This window comes from Mauremys reevesii, unplaced genomic scaffold (assembly GCF_016161935.1).
Source record: "Mauremys reevesii isolate NIE-2019 unplaced genomic scaffold, ASM1616193v1 Contig13, whole genome shotgun sequence".
Taxonomy (NCBI): domain Eukaryota; kingdom Metazoa; phylum Chordata; order Testudines; family Geoemydidae; genus Mauremys; species Mauremys reevesii.
Genome location: NW_024100749.1, coordinates 394,758 through 412,520, shown reverse-complemented (window position 1 = coordinate 412,520; position 17,763 = coordinate 394,758). Strand labels below are relative to the sequence as shown.

Sequence of the window (17,763 nt, the reverse complement as noted above, 5' to 3'; positions counted from 1 at the left end):
AACTGGCCCCCACCATGGGGGCGGGAAGAGCAGCAGGGCTGGGAGGGGCCAGTCTGTGCCGCGGGGTCACTGTCAGGGACCGAGATTCCCTCCGGCCTGAGCTGGGAATGGGCAGATTATCAGGGGAGCCGCGTTTGTCCCCCCAGCGCTGAGACCAGGACTGAAATAAGGGCGGAGCTTCCCGGAGAAGGTGTCAGTGAAAGTGAAGAGATGGGACCTGTCAGTCACATTGTAAAACGAGACCTCGCCCGCCTCATAGTCCAGGAAAATCCCCACCTGGCTGGGCCTGACGCTCACGGGGAGGGGGGTCAGGGGGGAGGTGCAGGCCTTGTATCCCCCATCCCACAGCCACACGACCCAGTATCCATTCCCAGGTGAGAGTCTGACCTGCCCCTTCCTGCTCACAGACTCCCTACAAACCCCCAGAGCCCATTTCGTCTTGTCTCCCACCTCCACCTCCCAGTAACGCCTCCCGCCCGCGAACCCCTCAGCGCCCAGGACACAGTAACAATAATCAAATCTCTCAGGGTTGTCGGGCAGATCCTGGCGAGTGTCTCCGTGTCTCACACGTTTCCGATCCTCAGACAGGACGAGGTTGGGATGAGCCGTGTCTGGATCCAGAGACCCGTCCACTGGGGAGAGAGTCACAGAGTCAGGGCCGGGGGCAGGGGCTGGTCACTGGGATCAAAGGGAAATTAACCTGCGTCCCCATTAATCACTGTGCGGGGAGGGGGTGTTGTTGCCTGAGGGGAGTCAGGGCCCCTCTGCCTGCGAGGAGACATTGAGGGGAAGGGGCAGGAGGAGCGGGGGAGGGGTGGGATGGTGTCAAGGGAGGCGGGAGGAGGTGACAGACTGATGCTGGGAGAGGAAACGGGAGGGGAGGTGACAGGAGCGGGAGGGGAGGGAGGGACATAGGGGTGGGGCAGGCACAAGGGCTATGGAGTGAAAAGGGAAGGGCAGGTTCCAGGGGCTGCAGGGGAGAGGGGAGGGTGGGCTCCATGGGAGAAGAGGGGATGGACCCCAGGGGCACAGGGAAGCAAGGGAAGGGGCACGCACCAGGGGGCAGAGGGGGGTGAGGGACTGGGGGAGCTCCAATGGGACAGGGCAAATCAAGGGGCGGGTGAGCTGCCAGGGGGTGAGATGATGAGGAGTGGGGAGGTGGAACCATGTGGGGGGGAGTGAATGAACAGGCATTGGTGCCAATGGGGCTGAATGGGGGGTTGAGGGAGGAGGTGAGCAGAAGGGGGGCAGAGAGAGGGGTGTGGAGAAGGGCAGGCCCTAGGGGGGCAGAGGCGTGTGCAGGGAGATGTGGGCAACAGGGGCCCAGGAGCTAGGAGAGGGGGAGGGGAGGGGTGCGGCAGTGCTGAGGTGAGGGGAAGGGCTGAGACCAGGGGTCCCAAAGGGGGGTGAGGGAAGGGACTTGCACCAGGGAGGCAGATGGGGCCAGGGCAGAGCTGGGAGTTGGGGCAGAGGAGGAGCTGGCACCAGGGGACTGGAGGGGTGGTGAGGAGTGCAGGTTTCACGGAGCCAGAGGGCGAGGGGAGGGGCAGGGGTGACAAATAAAGAGAAGGTGGCATGGGTGATGGTGGCAGAGGGGCGAGAGGAGAGCAGGGTCAGTGGGGCAGAGGGTGGTGAGGGGATGGGCACCAGGAAGGAAGGGGACAAGGGGAGGGTCAGGTGTTGGGGGCAGCAGGAGGGTGCGGGGAGGAGAGGGCAGGTGCCAGGGGATTGAGGGGGTTGAGCAGAAGGGCAGGCACAGGGAGGGCAGAGGAGGGGAGGGAGAAGCACCAGGGGGCAGAGAGGGGTTAGAGGCAGGGCAGGTGGGCAGAGGGAGGTGTTAGGAGAGGGGATTGGGGAGAGGCAGGTGCCAGGGGGTCAGAGTGGGGCTAGAGGAGGGATGGGCACAGGGGGACGAGGGAAGGGGCGGGTGCCAGGGGTCAGAGAGGGGGGGAGAGGGGCAGGTGTCAGGAGGGCTGAGGGGAGTAAGAAGGGTGAATGTCAGGACAGCAGAGGAGGGTGAGGGGAGGGGTGGGAGACACGGCACAGAGGAGAGAAAGGGGAGAGGTGGATGCCAGGACATAGCAGGGGTGTGAAGTGATGGGAGGGCTCCAGGGTGCAGATGATGTTTGGGGGAGAGGGGCAGATCCCAGGAGGGCAGGGGGAGAAGGGATGGGCTGTTCCAGTGGGGCAGAGATGGGTGGAGGGCAGGGGCATGTGCCAGGGAGGCAAAGTGGGAGTAGAGGGGCAGGGGCCGAGGGGAGCAGAAAGGGAGTGAGAAGAAAGGGAGGGATGTTGTTGAGGGGTCAGAATAGATGCAGGGTCCAGGGTCCCTCACGGGTGGGGGAAGGGTAAGGGAGGGGTGGGAGCCAGAGATGGGGGAGGGAGAGGCAGGCCCCAGGGAATCTCTGTTGCTTTGGGGCCATGTGTGGTTGGTTTCTCGCTCAGAGCAGGTCGGTGCTGTCCCCACACACACTGGGGGTGCAGCCCTGCCCCAGGGGAGCAACTGGGACTCTCCATGCTGGCGGGCCCCACAGGCCCCATCTTCCAACCAGGAAAACCCCACAGCCAGGCCCTCCCCTCACCAGGCTGAGCCCCACCCCCATGGGGGCAGTGGTTTGGATTGGGCTCACTTGGGGGGCATTACAGTGGAAGATTCGGGGGTGGGTATAAATGCTCACTAATGGGCTGTTGCTAATGAGGCCAGGGCAGTGGGGAGGGGAGGGGGCATTTCCTCACTTACTGCCCCCTCCATCTGGGGGAAGCTGCACTGGGGACCAGTCCCAGTTCACAGTTGCACAGTGCGTCTGCACTAGGGGTTTGAACCGGTGCAGCTACATCAGTGCAAGGAAACCCCAGCAGACATGGCCGAGACACTGCTGTGCCAGGGGTCGTAACCCCTCCCCTCACTGGGGTTATGGATCAATAATTACAGGGTCACTGGAGCAGAGGAGCTGGACTCTGGGCTCCCAGGTGGGGGCCTGACCCACTGGGCTGCAGAGTCATTCTCACCCCCATGCTCTGGCCCAGTGCCCATGGCAGTGTTTACACACAGGGGGCGTCATCAGAGACCTGGAGCCCAGCGGTTCAAGCTCTTATGGCATCACATGGGGGGGATTGAACCTGGGGCTCCCAGCTGAGGGCCCAGCCACTGGGCTAAAGGCTACAAGGGAAGCGGCGGCACCTTTTTCTCTTAACTGAAACTAGTCAGCAAACCCGACATGGATTCACGGATAGTTTCTCTTGACCCAAAATATAATTTTGCAGCAAATAAACTATTGTCCAAAACATTTCACCCAGCTCCACTGCAAACCTGTCTGAGCAACTTAGGAGCCCCAATCCCAGTGACCCGCAAGGAGAGACTGTCAACATCCCCAGAAACGCAGTTACAGGCAGGCCAGGCTCAGGACATCAGCTATGAAACACTCCAGGGCTGCTGTTTAATTTGCCCTTTGCAGACAAATGCCCCCTGGGCCCCTGATCTCACCCCCACAAATCAGGCTGAAAATGGAGACTTGGCTCCAGCCTGAACTCTCTGCCCAGAGCCATTTGTCCCATGGATGATGCTAGCGGCACAGACCCTCTGCAGCTGCACCTGGGCATCTCCCAGAGCGGATAAAGGTCACAGAGCCCGTCTCAGAGCCCCAGGAGCTCAGGTGTCTCCATCTAATGACTGTGCCAGCCACCCCCCTCGCTCCCATTAACCAGCCCTGGGTCAGACATGCTGGGAACTTTCACACTCAGACTCTGGGGACACTTTGGGTCCTTCTACACAGCCTGCAGCCGCGAGTCTTGGAACGGGGTGGACAGATTCAGGCTTACAGGGCTCCCTCTTTGGCACTAAAAATAGCCACATAGACTTTCAGGCTCAGGCCGGAGCTCAGGCTCTGAAGCCCAGGGTGGAGCCAGGTCTGCCCCTCACAGTGCAAGAGGGGACATTGTCTGTGTCCACGTCCCCTTTACCCCCTTCCTGGGATGGGGAACAGCAGCCCCAGGGCCCCTCCCTTCACCCCCAGGGCAGGGGAGTGAGAGCCCTCGCCCTCCTGGGCAGTGGGGCCTCCCAGCACAGGTTCCTGGGTGAGCGTGAAAGTAGCTTGTGGAAGCAAGGAAAGAATTAATAAGGATTTGAAGGGGATTTTAATGCATGTTAGTCAGTTAGCAAGAGTCAGGCCATACTGTGACCCTAATGACGTGAGATTTGTAGAAGCAAGATAATGTAAGACAGAGTGAACTGTGTACAAAGTTATTACGACCTTGCAATCACTAACCAAAATGCAGGCTTGCTTTTTCTTAGGAGTGAGACAAATAAGATAAGCCCTTCTGCTATGTATAAACAAAATGTATTTGTTGCTTTTTACTGTCTCCATGATTGCTAGAAATTGTTTGTAACAAAGGTATAAAGGCTTAATGTAATTGTTTACCAGTTGAGAGACCTGTCCAGGACTGGGGCGACCCTGTGTCCTATGGCACTCTCTCCCTCCATTGTAATTACTGGAGAAATAATAAAGTATTTGATTTTGCTGCACCCAAACAAAAAGCGAGAACTGAGTTTTTCTTCGACAGGCTCCACACAGAGAGCTCTGCGCACCCAGCAAATACACAGATGTGCCCGTGGATCAGCATCCGGGATGGTGCTCTCCCCAGGAGTGATAGAAGCTCCCTAAAAGTAGAGGGGTTTCTCATCAACAGATAGTTAAAGGTTAATGTCTCTTTTACCTGTAAAGGGTTAAGAAGCTCAGTAAACCTGGCTGATACCTGACCAGAGGACCAATAAGGGGACAAGATACTTTCAAATCTTGGTGGAGGGAAGTCTTTGTTTTGTGCTCTTTGTTTTGGGGGTTGTTCGCTCTTGGGACTAAGAGGGACCAGACGTCAATCCAGGCTCTCCAAATCTCTCTGAATCAGTCTCTCATGTTTCAAACTAATAAGTAGCACAGGCAAGGCGTGTTAGTCTTATGTTTGTTTTCTCAACCTGTAAATGTTCCTTTTTGCTGAGAGGATTTTACCTCTGTTTGCTGTAACTTTGAACCTATGGCTAGAGGGGTACCTCTGGGCTATCTGAATCTGAGTACCCTGTAAAGTATTTTCCATCCTGATTTTACAGAGATAATTTTTACCTTTCTTTCTTTAATTAAAAGTTTTCTTTTTAAGAACCTGATTGATTTTTTCTTTCTTGTTTTAAGATCCCAGGGAATTGGGTCTGGACTCACCAGGAGTTGGTGCGGGGAAAGGAGGGGGGAATGGTTAATTTCTCCTTGTGTTAAGATCCAAGGGGTTGGATCGGTATCACCAGGGACTTGGTGGAAAAGCCTCAAGGCAGCCCAGGGAGGGGAAAGTTTTGGGGGGACAGGGAGTGTGCCAGACACTGAAATTCTGGCTGGTGGCAGCGTTACCAGATCTAAGCTAGGAATTAAGCTTAGAAGGGTCCATGCAGGTCCCCACATCTGTACCCTAAAGTTCAGAGTGGGGGAGGAACCTTGACAGGGTTACCCACTCGTGCCAGCCCTTCTCCCTGAGCTCCTGTCCCCGCTCCCCTGAACCCTCGCTCTCACACTGCCCCTTCTTCCTGAGCCCCTGCCTTCACCCCACCTCTTCCCCACACCCTGATCCCCTGGTCTCTCCTCTCGGCCCCCTCCCCCATCGTCGCTCACTCTTACAGCTGGTAAAAAGTGGGAGGGAACAGCCCTCCCATTGGTAAAAGTGATGGGTCCATGGCCCCCTGGCCCCCCTCTTCCAGTGCCCCTTACTCACTCCCCAACCCCAGCAGGAGAGGACCCTTGGGGCAGTGTCAGTGAGTTCGGTCCTGGGGATACGAATTGGGTTTTACACCCCGGCTGCTGGAGCTCTGTGTATTGAGGGTATAAGGAGACAGAGGCCGTGTCAGCCCCGCACTGTCCTACCAACATGGCTCAGCCCTGACATCTGCTGGAGCCTCTCCCTGGGGAGGAATCGTCCCTGCGGCCCATTCAGGCCTTGGCCTCCCTGCGGAGGTAGCTGGTGAGGCTGCCGTTAAAGTGAGTTACAATGTGAGCTCCTGTCCGCTGGGAACTGGACTCTGAGCCTGGGCTGAGATCGGTGACTGGGGAGTGAAAGGCCCCAGCTGCCCTCACTGCCCCCCTGAGCCAGCCCAGCACCGCCAGCCACCCAGTGCAATAACAGCGATGCTCAGGCTTGGTGACACAGCCAGTGCCCCCAGCGGGCAGTGCAAGGGCCTGTCCAAGGAGCAATGGGCACAATCTGCAGCAAGGGAGGTTGAGGCTGGAGAGGAGGAAACACTTTCTAATTCTCAGGGCCGTGAAGCTCTGGACCCGGCTCCAGGGGAGGCTGTGGGATCCCCATCACTGGAGGTTTGTAAGAACAGGTTGGACAAATCCCTGCCAGGGATAGTCTAGTCCCTGACCTAGCGTGGGGGGCTGGACTAGGTGACCTCTCAAGGTCCCTTCCAGCCCTGCATTGCTCTGGTTCCAGGTTACAGCTGTTCTGGGGCTGGGTCCAAGGGGCTCTAAGCCTGGTGAGTGGCATGTGACAGAGTTAACACTGTTAGTGACCATGGCAGCTGGCAGCTCAGCGTCCCTGCCAGGGGCCTGGGTTGGCATGTGGCTGCCTGTACCCGACTCAGCAGGGTGTTACTGGGCCATGTGGACAGGACCTAGGGTTGGCACCTGTCCATAGGGTTGCCAGGTGTCTGGCTTTTTATTGGAACACCTGGTCGAAAAGGGACCCTGGCAGCTCCGGTTGGCAGCACCGACTGAGACATTAAAAGTCTGGTCAGTGGCACAGCGGGGGCCATGGTCAAGCCTCCCTTTGAATACAGGTTGGCTCTGGGGGTGGGGGGAAATGTATCAAGAGGGCTGGTCCTTTTAGGGGACTCAGGGACCAGACCACCTGTGACAGGCCCCTGTACGGGAGAATGAGACAACCCAGACCAACCTGGAAGTAATTAAATCCCTAGGTGGCTAGTCGGCAGTGAAACAGCTAATGAGGCTGATAAAGGGTAACCAGGGCTCAGCAGAAGGGATCCTAGGGACAGGAAGCTGCTGAGGAGAGGAGCTCCCAGGAGAGCTCACAGAGCAAGGAGCCTGGAAGGGGCTCCTAGAGCAGTGCTCCCCAAACTGTGGGTCGTGCCCCCCTCAAGGGTGTGGAGGAACATTTGGGGGGCCTGACAGGGCCTGGACCAGCCCCCATGGTGGCGGGAAGGGAACGTCACCCAGCCCTGCTCTGCCCCCAGCTCCACTCCGGCCCCACCCTCAGCCCCAGCTGCATCTCCATCCCCGACTTCAGCCACCCACTCCCGGCCCTGCTCCAGGCTGAGAACCCAGCTGCAGCCCCAGCCCCAAACATGGTTCTGTCCCCGGCCGAAGCCCCCAGCTCCCGGCTCCAACTGCGGGTCCACTCCCAGCCATGGCGCCCAGCTTCTGGCCCCAATTGGAGCCCCGTTCCTAGCCCAGCTCCTGACAGCAGCTCCCAGGGTGGGGGTGCAAACCAGGTAAGGAAGGACATGACCAAAAAAGTTTGGGGATCACTGTCCTAGGCAGAGGAGCTCCCCTAAGGGGGAGGAGCGGCCAGAGATGACAATGACAGCAGCAGCTGTAGCAGGACAGAGCCCTGGAGAGCTGCCCCCGGCTGGAGAAAGTGGATGCAGGAAATAAAGGCACAGTCTGAAATGACCCAGCTCCAGGAGGGAGGGCTGGAGTCATCTGATTCCAGGATGGAAACTAATCCAAGCCCAGCTCCGGGAAGGACTGAGGGCTCCTGACTTGAGGACAGTGAGGAGCTGTAGTGAGAGCTGGAGGCTGGAGCAGAGTGAAGGAAAAGATTTTATTTTGGGGTTTACTTGGACTCAGAGCGGACCCCAGGAGGAGACTTTTCTCTCAGATCTTTTGGACTGTGAGGTATAATTTAAGGAGTGCTGAAGAGGGTAAACTGAGGCAAGATGCTTGCCAAGATACCCTGAAATGGCTGAGGCTGGTTCAATAACAACACTCACTGCCTAGCCCCTAAGGACTGCATGACAGAGCCCTGGTTACTCTGCCCCACACATTTACCCAGAGACTCCCCTGAGCTGCCGGACCCGGGTCCCTGGGGTCAGAGCATGGGCAGTCGAGTGGCACTGACCGGCCAGGGCTGCTGGGGTGGGGGAAGGAAAGGGTTAATCCCAGCACGGTGACACTTTGCTGCCCGGCCCTGGCTGGTCTCCGCCCTCTGGGTGCAGCTCAGGGCGTGTGTCTCTGAGCAGGTCCGTGCCCACTCACCCGCCATTTGCCCCAGACACAGAGACCCCAGGTGCCGAGGGAAGGAGCAGCCCCAGCAGGGCTGCATTGGCCTTGGCACGGGCTGAGCCTGCGAGCGCAGCAGCAGAGGCAGCGGCAGAGAGAGGGGCTCAGCCATTGAGAGCAGCAGCGTCCCCACCCGCAGGGGAGGGGTCAGCGCTGGGACAACAGGCTGGGCTGGGTCAGGGGCTGGGAGCTCCGGCAGCGAGCGCGGTGCCAGCACCAACAGCCCTGCTGGAGACCCTGGGCCTGGCCAGCCTGGAGCAGCCAGCGAGTGACTCAGGGCCTGGGACCCTGCCCAGGAAGGGGCTTCTGGGGGGCTGACAGGAGGCTCCCCAGGGGCTGGTGATCCCCTAGAACAAGGCACTGAGGTGACTGGCTCAGGATCCCGACAGGCTCAGGGGCCGGGGTGTGGAATGGCCCAGAGCCCAGCCGGGTTCAGAGCCCAGTGGGCACAGACTGTGCTGGGCTGGGAGCAGTGAGCGGGGAGGGGAGCAGGGATGTGCTGGCTCCAGCCAGTCACAGACAGGAAGCTGCTACCCCCACAGCCTGGGGTTCCTGCTCCCTGGAGCCCTGAGATCCTGGCCCTGCAGCCGGCACAGACTGTGCAGCCTCCATCGGCCGGGACAGACACACCCAGCTTGGCCCCTTCGACTGCCCCTGCTGGGGGTGGGTGGGAAGAGAGGAGCTGGGGGGCGGGGTGTAGAAGGAATGAGCCAGTTCAACTATCACAGACCGAGCTCACTGAACCTTCCCTCCCTCCTCTCCTCTGCCTTGGCTTCTTCTTTGTCCCCCTTCGCTGTCAGGTTTCTGCCTTTGCCCCCAGTCTCCGCGCTGGGGTTGTGGGAGGGGTTTGGATGGGGGCAGCTCACGCTCAGGCATTGTGACAGGGTCACACTCTTGTGAGTGAGTCTCACTCACTGAGCAGCAAACCACTGACCCAACCTCACACTGGGCTGTGCTCAGAGCAGACGAGGGGCCCGTAGGATTCAGCTCGTTACCCAGTAACACACGGCTCAGGTCAGACCACAGCAGCCAGACCGGCCCCTCCTCCAGCTCAGAAAGCTGGGCCAGCCTTGGCTAATGGGGGCTGGGGCAGTGCTGAGCGGTGCCCACACAATGCAGCCCTCACATGTCCCAGGAGAGAGGCACAGACACGTCATCCATTACCCGTCTGTGCAGCTCCCAGCACGATGGGCCCAGTCCAGGCCTCACAGCACCTGGCTCAGGGACACCCAGTATCTCAGCCATGGAGGGGTCAGGATGTCAGAGTGATGGGACCTGGTCAGACACCTGGGCAAGTACCAGCAGGTGGCTGTAAGTAGCAGGCAAACTGCCCAGCACTCAGCGCATCAGCCTCCAGCTATCACAGCTCCAAGCCTGTCAGCTGGGTGCAAGTGTGTCCTGGGGTCCCAGGCTCTGTCCAGATCCCCAGGCACAACACAGCTGAATGTCCCAGTAGAATCCACTCACCTCCGAATCTCTGCAGCGCTTCCCTCATGTCCAGGGAAATTTTATACACGTTACTCAGGCCAACAAAAACAGCTTCTGGTTCCCAAAGTTTCACATTCTCACTCCTGTGAAGAAAACGTTCCATCATCACTCAGCTGCTTTGTACACGCATAATCCCAGAACCACCACCAAGAATATAAGAGCAATGAACATAGGAAACACACCTGCTCAATGTGCTTTTCACATCCTGAAAGGAAAAAGAGAATCAATGCTCTGTATTAACACAATGTGCATAAAACTGTGAGAGTTTCATTCTGGGCATCAAACTTTCATCTAGAAAATAGATCAACCCTCCCAGGCTTCACTGTTTTGTGGTAAAATCTCATACACCATTTTGCATTAACACTTGTTTCATTTATGTAGGTGAGACAGGAATTTAGCTAAAGAATTCTCCCTTCTAGGGACCCAACCCATCAGTATCTGTGTTTATCACCTGTGCTGGGTCCAGTATTCTGGAGTCAGAGCAGGGATGGGTTCAGCTCAGTATCATTCTTGTATCATCCATTTAATCTCCCATGGCCTCACTGGGTCTCCATGAGGAAAATTCTCCTCTAACATGAACTGGGATATTTTGGATCTGATGGAGCCCTTAGCTGGATGTTCTGTTTATCAGTAAACCACAGAACACATTTACTCTAATTGTTGGAATCCAGACCCAGAGATCTGAGTTCTAATTCTGGATTGTGGAGATGAATTTTGATGCCGTCTCACCTTTAGCAGCTCCACAACTGGTTGCTGACACTTCTCCTCTAGCTCTGTGATCAGCTGCTGCAGAGACGAGCTTTGCTGGGAGAGTTTGGTTACATTTTCCCTTAATCTCTGCAGAGTCTCCCTCTCCTCCTCCTCCAGGCTCTGCAGAAGCAGCTGCTCCTCCTCTCTCAGCAGTGTGTGCAGTTTGTTAAATTCACCCGCAATCATCTCTCTCCTATTCTTTACTTTCCCCTTGAAATAGAAGAATAGGAAAGGCACAGAGAAAACGTGAGCCAGATGTTGAGTTACACAGACTGGGCCTCTGTCCATGAAGCAGGGGATTAGATCAGTGTCAGGTTTGTAAGGATATTGACTTTTTTGGGAAACGTAACATAAAGGGTTTGTTTTAGTTCAGAGTTAATACGGCCAGTTCCATAGCGGGGTTGTCTAGGGTGCTTTGTAAAGACGCAGTATGTTATTGCAGTTGGCACGGGATGGACACAGTGGAGTGGGATGAAATCAATGGAGCAGGAGAGATTTACAGGGGGCCACACAGGGTGTCCATGGGGGCATTTGGGTGCCCAGTGCTGGGCACTCAGACGCCAAGGGGAGCCATCACAGCAGGATGTGGCTGATGCTCCTTGTTTGATAACTTGCTCCCAGGGCTGCAAAGTTCAGGACCTAAGGCTGGTGCTAATAGTCCTTTGGGTGCAATCTTGGGGCTCACATGGGTGTTGGGTGCCCAGGCCATTATCAGGACTGGCTTTGGCTTCACCCAGCCTGGCCGAGTGCCCCATGCCCATGTGCCCCTGGGATCACAGCCTGTAGGGAGCCCTCTAGGCTCACAGAGCAGCGGGTTGGCTGATGCCAGCTATGTCCCTCCTGCTCTCTGGGCACTTTGCCGGACACATTCAAACCTGGCTGTTAATTGTTATCCACCTAAATCCCTATTGTCTGAGGAACTGAGCACCAACTGCACCCGGTGCAGCAGTGGGACCTGCTGCGGTTCTGTCCTCTGGAAATCAGCCCACTTCCACCAGGCTCTAAATACGGCTTCAGATGCAGAACCAGAGGCACCCAGCTCTGAGCACTTCAGCTCTTCTAAATGGCCATTTTTATCTGAATAGTGGGGCACCTACTTCTCCTCTCATCCCTGCTGCTGGCGTCTTCCTCACACCCCCCACTCTCCCTGCAGGGATTTCACTGTAAGAGGCAGGTGAACCTGAACAGACATTTTGTCCCCTGGGTTCATCACCTGGCTACAGACAAGCACAGGTAAAGTCACAATAACTAGCAGGTGACTGGGACTACGTCTTCACTACCCGCCGTATCGGCGGGTAGCGATCGATTTTTCAGGGATCGATATATCGCGTCTCATCTAGACGCGATATATCGATCCCCGAACGCGCTCCTATCGATTCCGGAACTCCACCACTGCGAACGGCGGTGGCAGAGTCGACATGGAGAGCCCCGGACATCGATCCCGCGCCGTGAGGACGGGTAAGTGATCGATATAAGATACTTCGACTTCAGCTACGTTATTCACATAGCTGAAGTTGCGTATCTTATATCGATTTTCCCCCTTAGTGTAGACCAGCCCTGGGATGAAGTGGCCACCTGATGGCAATAGAGGCTGCGAAGTGGCTGAGCGCTGCCTGGCTTTACTCTGACCTGCCCCTGGCTCTGCTCACTCAGGGGGTGTCCGCACTGCAATGAAGGTGTGACAGCCCCATGTGTAGACACACCCAGGCAAGTTCTGATCTGGCTAGCTCGGGTACTCATAGCTATGAAGCCGCAGCAGCACAGGCTGTACAAGCCCACCCAGACCCCTGGGTATTATTCAGTCACTAGCCTGCAGCTGGCTGTTGGGGCCATGTAGATGCACCCTAGGGGAAGATTTTCCACACAGCTCCACACCCACAACTGGGTTTGATGTTCAGAAGAGCTCAGCTCCCAGCATGGCCCCAGCCCAGCCAGTTCAATGAATCTGAACCTCACCCATGGGAGGGGCGGCAAATCATCCTCCCAGCTCCCCAAGCACTGGGCAGATTCACTGCAGGGATGGGGGGTGCAGAGCGAGAAGGAACAATCTGTTTCCTCCAGGCTGCAGAGAAGCTGCAGAGCTTTGTCATGGAGGCCACTGAAAACCGATGGCTGTAGCCGCCAACACACCATCCCCATCTGCAGGAGGGAAACAGGACCCATGTAACAGAGAAAACACTGCACCCAATACTGAGAATTTTCCCCTATCAGAGATCTCAGGGGTGGGTCTGCATCACTGTACTATAGGAGCTGCTGAGCTGAGATCCTCACCAGAGACACAGCCTGGTGCTGCCAGCACCCTGGATGGCAGGTACCATAGGCCAGGGGAGGCTGAGCTTCCCCAAACAGGATGCAGCTGCTGCCTTTGGAGTGCTGCCTGCGCTCCGCTTAGAGGCCTCGCCCCAACTCTTCCCCTGAAGCCCGCAGCACCTGCCGCTTGTTGCCTGTCAGCTGTGTGTGGGGCCCCCGCCAATTGCTCCTCTCCGCCCCTCCCCTGTCAGTCACCCTTAAGTCAGGAGGGGGCAGAAAGGAGCAAGCGGCAGGCGAGGGGGCCTTGGGGGAGGGGAGAGGAGTGAGCTGCAACACTGAACGGTGAGCAGGGAGCCTCTGGGGACGGGGCTGAGTGGGAGCCGGGCATGGGGCAGAGCAGGAGCGGCGCATGGGCGGGGCCTCGGGGAGAGGAGGACAAATGGGGGTGGAGCAATGGGCAGGGCAATGATCTGGGCACCGGGGAGATTCCCGCACTCATGCCCGGCATCCCCAAGTGCCGGAGACTTGTGCTGTCCATGACTGGCACCAAGCCTGTGAAATGGAGCAACCAACCAGAGCAGGGTCATGACCTCATCCTGGAGCTTTACGGCCCCATCATTCCTGGGAACACTGCAGGGGGAAGGGCTCAGGGAGGAATAAACCCGGACACCCACCTGCCACTCTGTGGTTTTCTTCTCCTCTTTAGACATCAAAGCCAGGGCCACTTCCAGCTCCTTCCTCAGAGGGCCCAGGGCTCCCTGGAGTTTCTCCTGCAGGGGCATCGTGTGCGATAAACAGCCATTAGTCTGCCTGTCCGATGGGTGGACAGTACTGTACACCAGCAGTAAAATACCCTGGAAGGAGGCAGCAGACTCAGCTCTGCCAGCCCCAAAGGCCTCATGGGCGCAGAGATGCCAGTCTCAGAGCAGGGGCTCTGCTCCCTGCAGACACTCAGGACTTCTCAGAGCCTGTGTCTGAGCTAAAGCTTCACATCACTGAGCACAGTCCAGAGGGGAAACAGCTGGGAAGGTTCTGAATGATCCCTCCTGCCGGTGCCAGTGAAGAGGTTGGGGCAGCACCTCGCTGCACTGTACCCAGACCCAGGCCAGGAACAAGACCCCACTGTGCTCTCCTCTGTCCAGGCGCCCATGGGGCCTCCCTCAGGCAGCAGCCGAGCACCTGAGCCAGCGCAGTCCCATTAACTGCACAGGGTGAAGCTGTGATGTGGCTGGAGGTCAGTGAGGACCAGGGAACACTCGGTCTGGGGGAATGTGCCACCCATAATTGTAACTGCTCCAGAGCTGGAATAACCCAGCGCTCTCTTCCCCTTTGACAGCGTGTGATTCATTCACACAGGACAGCAACGTGCTCCTGCCCTGTCAGCCCCGCTCTGTGAAACACCCCTGGCAGCCCCCCAGAGCTCCCTCCAGAGATCTCCCCATTTCACTCTGTCTTTACTCTGAGCCCTGAGTTCTGTCCTCCGCTCTGCCAGGCTGCTGCTGAGAGCTCCTGGGAAGCTGCTTGGTGACACCCCTGTGGTGCTGCTGCAGGGAAGCAGTGAGGGACGGAGGGAGTCAGCAGGGGCTAGTGAGAGACAGGAGGTGGAAAAGCAGCCTTTGCATCCAGCAAAACAGCTTCATAAATGAGCAGGGATCAGAATGTGGGAGGGGCAAAGGTGGCTGGATTCTTTGAAGCTCCACCCACAAAATAAGCTCCTCCCATGTGAGTCACCAAAAGGAGACACCATGATCTATTCACAGTACATGGTGCATTGTTCAGAACAGGATGGGTTGCTGATTGGCTCCAAGGGGCTCCTGAAGCCGGACTCCCCTCATAGGGCTAGAAAAGTGGTTCTTAAACTTACTAGTGACCCCTTTCACGTAGCAAGCCTCTGAGTGCGACCCCTCTAATAAATTAAAAACAATTTTAATATATTTAACACCATTATACATACTGGAGGCAAAGCGGGGCTTGCAATAGAGGCTAACAGCTCGTGACCCCCCCAGATAATAACTTTGGGACCCCTTGAGGGGTCCCAACCCCTAGTTTGAGAACCCCTGGGCTAGAATATACCCCTGGGCTCTGCTGGGCTCTCTGGGCCTGGTCCTTCTTTACCGGGGAAAAATAAGAAGTGGCATCTCCCAAACATCACTCTCCTGTGGCACCGGAAGGAGGCGTCACTGCCAATAAATGGTGCCGAGCTGCAATTCTCCCTCTCCGCAGGGAACAAAATAATTAACAGTGTTGATATTTAAATGACCGGTTCTCCAGTCTGAAGGTAACACACTCACCTAGACTGGCCTGTAGCTCATGTGATTTAAACCTCACTGATTGTTAACACTGCCTATTGTGTAAAGAGTCCCCTTATTTCAGCAGTGGAAGCTGAGTGTGAAAAACATTCAGAATCTCAGATAAAAGTTTCCCACATCAGGTATCTTTCAAGACTTGGTATTGTGATTCTGTTGCCACACTGCCAGACCTAGTAGTGTAGCTAGGGTAGGAGCAGGCTGGGCTGGCTCCAGACACCAGCCCAGCAAGCAGGTGCTTGGGGCGGCCAAGGGGATGAGGCGGCACGTCGGGTTCTTTGGCGGCAATTCGCCTGTTGGGCCTGAGGTTTCCCTGTTGCACAGTTTCTCTGCACTGAGGGCAGGAGACGTCTGTATCTGGTCTCTCCCAGCACTGGGTGATGCAGGCTCGGCAGAAATTGTGCCCACAGTCTATAGTCATCGGGTCCTTAAAATACTCCAGACAGATGGGGCAGGTAGCTTCCTCCTGGAGACTTTCCATGGGGTTGTCTGTGGCCATGGCTCCCTCTGGACAGTGTCACAGGGTTAGTTTCACTTTCCTGAGCTCAGAAATATGCCCCGCCTGCAGCAGCAGCAATTGTGTGTTTCCCTTCCTGGAACGGACTCAGGCTTTTTGCTGACTGGAGCCAGATCACCAGTAATGTTCCAGCCCTGGAGGCTTTGGTGAGAAATGTCCCAACAAGGCTCTGATCCTACAATCAGCCCCCTCTGCTGGTGTGTGTGGGGGGAGCAGGGCCGGCTCCAGGCACCAGCCTACCAAGCACGTGCTTGGGGCGGCACCTTGGGAGGGGGCAGCGATCGGGGTTTGTTTTTGTTGTTTTTGGTTTGGCCAGGCGGCGCTGGGGGGGGGACTTAGGGGGCGCAACGTGGCACTGGGGGGGCGGGGACTTGGGCAGCACGACATGGCGCAGGGGGACGGGGACTTGGGCAGCACGACGCGATGCTCAGGGAGGGGCAGGGCGGCGCTCTTTTTTTTTTGCTTAGGGTGGGAAAAATGTTAGAGCCGGCCCTGGTCACTGGGGTTCACACGGACATCAGCTTCCCCTTGTCCTGATGAGCTGACAGAACTGCCTGTCTAAGGACCTGCTGCCGAATTGCCGCCGAAGAAGAAAGCGGCATGGTGGAGCTGCCACCGATCGCGATCGCGGCTTTTTCTTTTTTTTCTTTTTTTCCGCCACTTGAGGCAGCAAAAACCCTGGAGCTGGCCCTGGGAGCAGGGCAGCGGCCGCTCTGTCACTGAGTACAAGTGGCGCCTTGTCAATTTCTTGGCACCTTTTTAATTTTTACTCACCCAGAGGGAACAGGGGGAGCGATCAAAAAAATAAAAGGTGCCCCCGCTGTGGCACTTTTACTCACCCAGCAGTGCTCCGGGTCTTCGGCAGCACTTCAGGGGTGGGACCTTCACTCGCTCCACGGGTCTTCGGCAGCATTTCGGCGGTGGGACCTTCAGTGCCGCCGAAGACCCAGAGCGCCGCCGCGTGAGTAAAAGCACCACAGCGGGTGGAGCCTTTTTTTTTTTTTAAATTGCTCCCCCTATTCCCTCCACCTGGCTACGCCACTGGCCAGATCATTGATTTTGTTATGGCATCTCCCACACAATGAAGGCTTCACAGAGCTGAATGATGAGTCACACCTGTGCCAGGCAACTTTCAGTGAAATCCGCCTGTAATTTAAAATCCAACATTATTACCCCTTAAACTTGACAGCAATTCCCTACCTGGTACTCCTGGGCAGCCTCCTCTATGGGAACCACCCTGTGAGCTCTGTGAGCCCGGGACAGATGGCAAACCACACAGACAGAAGTTTGATCCTCTTCACAGAACAGTTTCAGAGTCTCCTGGTGTTCCCCACACACCCTCTCCTGTCCTGCTCCCTTTGCTGCCTGTAAACTCAGCCGTTTGGCTATTTCCACAACATTTGCCAGCTGCCTGTTGGGCCTGAGGTTTCCCTGTTGCACAGTTTCTCTGCACTGAGGGCAGGAGACATCTGTATCTGGTCTCTCCCAGCACTGGGTGATGCAGGCTCGGCAGAAATTGTGCCCACAGTATATAGTCACAGGGTCCTGAAAATACTCCAGACAGATGGGGCATGTAGCTTCCTCCTGGAGACTTTCCACGGGGTTGTCTGTGGCCATGGCTCCCTCTGGACAGTGTCACAGGGTTAGTTTCACTTTCCTGAGCTCAGAAATACGCCCCACCTGCAGCAGCAGCAATTGGGTGTTTCCCTTCCTGGAACGGACTCAGGCTGTTTGCTGACTGGAGCCAGATCACCGGTAACGTTCCAGCCCTGGGGGCTTTGGTGAGAAATGTCCCAACAAGGCTCTGATCCTACAATCAGCCCCCTCTGCTTGTGTGTGGGGGGGGAGCAGGGCCGGCTCCAGGCACCAGCCTACCAAGCACGTGCTTGGGGCGGCACCTTGGGAGGGGACGGCGATCGGGGTTTGTTTTTGTTGTTTTTGGTTTGGCCAGGCGGCGCTGGGGAGGCGGGGACTTGGGCAGCACGACGCGATGCTCAGGGAGGGGCAGGGCGGCGCTCTTTTTTTCTTGCTTAGGGTGGCAAAAATGTTAGAGCCGGCCCTGGTCACTGGGGTTCACACGGACATCAGCTTCCCCTTGTCCTGATAAGCTGACAGAACTGCCTGTCTAAGGAGTGATATTTAGGCTTGGCAGAATTAATTTGATTTAATATGTAATTTT

General features: G+C 56.8%; 1 protein-coding gene across 1 annotated transcript; it reads right to left on the bottom strand.

The window, feature by feature from the left end:
* Positions 1 to 55: 55 nt before the first annotated feature.
* LOC120392967 (E3 ubiquitin-protein ligase TRIM39-like) lies at positions 56 to 17,411 on the bottom strand. The gene is made up of 6 exons (XM_039517621.1): positions 16,785 to 17,411; positions 13,436 to 13,531; positions 10,491 to 10,721; positions 9,944 to 9,966; positions 9,741 to 9,844; positions 56 to 632 (listed from the first exon to the last, which is right to left on the bottom strand). Exons 1-6 carry the CDS (start codon positions 17,199 to 17,201, stop codon positions 73 to 75), a joined length of 1,431 nt encoding a protein of 476 aa, XP_039373555.1. The 5' UTR covers positions 17,202 to 17,411; the 3' UTR covers positions 56 to 72.
* Between the last annotated feature and the right edge of the window lie 352 nt (positions 17,412 to 17,763).